The sequence below is a fragment of the Seriola lalandi genome, unplaced genomic scaffold, assembly GCF_002814215.2.
Source record: "Seriola lalandi dorsalis isolate HSWRI2012SDOR001 ecotype SW California unplaced genomic scaffold, Sedor1 jcf7180002054630, whole genome shotgun sequence".
NCBI classification, from domain to species: domain Eukaryota; kingdom Metazoa; phylum Chordata; class Actinopteri; order Carangiformes; family Carangidae; genus Seriola; species Seriola lalandi.
Window position 1 is genome coordinate 1,484,302 of NW_019525183.1, and position 3,096 is coordinate 1,487,397.

Genomic DNA, 3,096 nt, shown 5'->3' on the forward strand with positions numbered 1-3,096 from the left:
TACACCTTCCCAATTCACCCACTGTCCCTGCTTAGCCTGGGCCACTGCCTTAGCACCCCTTAATAATTCCTCCCGTCTACGAACCTGCTCCACGACTAGCTTTCTCTTCTCCTTGGGACCTGCTCTACTCCACACCGGTTTGCCTGGGCCAAGCCCCAAGCCTCCCCGGCCTATTTGGACATTACCCACAACCTCTGTATGCCTAAGCGTTGCTTCTGCCTCCTGCACTGCGAAAAAGAAGCAAAAAGTACAAAAGTAGGCCTCTGGTTTTTTAATGCCTTGTTGCTGTTTTGACTTGCACTGTCATGGAATTGAGCCTTTGGCAAAAAGCCACCAACGAAGCCCTGTGGCAATTAGTTTCTGCTGCTACATGAAGCAATGAGAAATGAGCTCCGTGCCTTCAGGGCTCAACAGGACTCCAACAATGTGGCCCCTCTCGTCCCCTGAAGCTTTGCCCTCCGCTCTGTCTGGAACATTATTTTTTTCCATCACTAATAATGCACTTGAATCTGTGTCGCTCTCACCCTCAAACATAACACAACAACTCCTGCAGCAAAATGTGGTCAAATATAATGAGACACAAGCAGCGTTGCATCTCAGACAGCGTTAACCTGCACATTAATATTCTGATAACTACACGTGAAGTATTCAGTTCAGCTTCGGAAAGTTAATTAAATACCGAGTGTATTATTAGTATATCATTATGCTCCATATGGTAGAAGAAAAGCAGGAGAAAGCAGCAGTGCTCCTTACTTCGGCTGGCCGGGTGAGGGAGGAACGTGGGGCTCCTCTCAGCTACAGGGGAGAGATCCTTCCCTACAGGACTCAGCGTCCGATGGAGGACTGGGTGGAGCGGGGAGGAGAGGGATGGAGCTGAGGCGGGGAGGGAAGGAGGGATGGTGAGAAACTACTGAGTTTTCAGCAGAAACACAAACTGCACATCAGGATAAACCGCAAAAAAAAGACCATAATACTTAAACAGGCAATGAGCAATTAATATAATTAGACTCCACTAACAACAAAAACAAACATAATTAAACCAAATCTGGCCACGCACAACTCAAACCGGTCTCATATTTGACATATTTAAAACTGTAGATTTGTGAAAAGTAAGATATTGCATATGTAACAGATACATCACACGTTAACATCATTATTCTGTGATGTTGCTGCTGATTCCAGAGAGAGCTCACAGACCGAGCGTGACACACGCACGCTGTTACCGTGTCTTTCAGACGACTGTGGAGTGGAGCAGGGTTTGGCTGAAGGGGAAGCGCTGATGGGAGACACTCCGGCGACTCGACTCAGAGGAGGACCGGGGGAGGGGCTGGACAGGGAGCTACGCCACCTGGAGACTGAGGATGGAGGAGAGAGGAGACGGGAGGGAACAAGCAGAGAGCGGACATTTAATCTGTCAGCATTATCATGATCGACCACTTTCATGTTTAATACAAACAATAGACAATATTTTGTGTTGGCGAGGATCTCAAACTAAAGGATTAGGCTGCTGATATTCTGGTTCTCTTCTTGTCAACAAAATATTGCCCAAACCATTACTCTGGGCCACATTTTTCTTTCTGACAAAGAACAATGGGCACTGTATTTTATCCGAGTCAGTCCCACACACGTGTATTAGTCCGCAGCTAAAAATAGTCCCTAACAAATTCACTATTTACTACAGTTTGAGTAATGTTTGCTAAAAACTGCAGTGTCCAGGGGTTTTTTGCTCACGTACTGAACAAGTTTGTTTTAATGCGATATTAAAAATCAGCTGCCTCTTCATTCTATACATCCTCATCTTTCACCAGGCACAAAACTATTTGAATATGTCTTTAAATAAACCTCACAACGGACCATTTCTGAAGAGTAGCATGAGCTGAAGTCAGGGTCTTTACATCAAGGCTCCAAAACTGAGACTGGCCCTCACAAAAATAGACACAAATACAAAGATAGACACAACACACAGGCACACAGGCACACACACACCTTTTTGAGAGGAGGGCTGTTACCTCACCAGCACTGTGTCTGTCACTGTCTGTCACTGCTCTATTCAGCAGCTCCACATGTGCTTAGCACCAAGGACAAAGCTGTATTCAACACAATAGTGCCGCTCAGAGACTGAAGCTGCGCGCGCGCGCGCACACACACACACACACACACACACACACACACACACACACACACACACACACACACACACACACACCTTAGTTTCTATTCATAGATGCAGAGAAGAAATTTCAACTGGTTTGAAGCACCAGGCACTAGTAGGGAACAGAGATGAATAAAAATGTGCTGCATTGTGCATCATATTAAACACTGTGTGTGTGTGTGTGTGTGTGTGTGTGTGTGTGTGTGTGTGTGTGTGTGTTATTGAAGCCTGCATTCATCCAAAGATGCAGAAGGAGGATTTCTCTGCGTTACCTGTCAGTGTGAATCTAAGCTACGTAGCTATCAAGGAGGGGTACTTTCCTTTCATGTACACGGTTTCCACGGCAACAGCTCTCCATTTCACTGTACTCAACCTCAGGCGGAGAGAGACGGCAGGCCAAGCTGGTCGGAGGACTCCTCTGCAGCTCTGAGTGATGCACAGGCTGCGGTGGAGGACCATTAGCCTCTGATGCAACAAGCTGCACAGCTGGAGCAACTTCACAGGTCTCAGACCAGTCGGAGGTCGACTACTGTGACCCCTGTACTGACAAAGACTGTGAGATGAAAGCTAGATAAAAAGCAGCTGGCATGACACTGGCCCTGTGCACAAAACCAGGTCCACAAAGAAACAGTTTCCCCAGTTAACTTGGCTGAGAGAGGAGGAGGATGGCACTGCACTTCCCAGGGATCAATCAATCAATCAATCAATCAATCAATCAATCAATCCTTTTTGTTGTGGTTGAGTCTGTAAGTATCAAGTCTATGAGCAGATAACTTTCAAGAGGAGTCCAACAGCACTTATTTCCTCTCAGGATAACTTGATTATCTGCAGTTATTATAAGTGTGGGAAGGCAGCGCGGCCTCGCACGCACCCACGCAGGTGAGTCCAGCACCGTCTCCTCTCATTAAAAGCTTCAGGGTATTAAGCTTCCTGCTCAGCTGAGG

At 46.7% G+C, this 3,096-nt stretch overlaps 1 protein-coding gene across 2 annotated transcripts in view; it reads right to left on the reverse strand.

Annotated features, from left to right (window-relative positions):
- Positions 1 to 3,096, reverse strand: part of LOC111665271 (SLAIN motif-containing protein 1-like) — a 17,870-nt gene that overhangs the window by 7,385 nt on the left and 7,389 nt on the right. For both annotated transcript variants that reach the window (XM_023420204.2, XM_023420203.2), the window contains exons 3-4: positions 1,224 to 1,355; positions 754 to 873 (exon numbers count right to left, since the gene is read on the reverse strand). In XM_023420204.2, the coding sequence (XP_023275972.1) occupies positions 754 to 873; positions 1,224 to 1,355 (252 nt within the window). The remainder of the gene's footprint in view (positions 1 to 753; positions 874 to 1,223; positions 1,356 to 3,096) is intronic.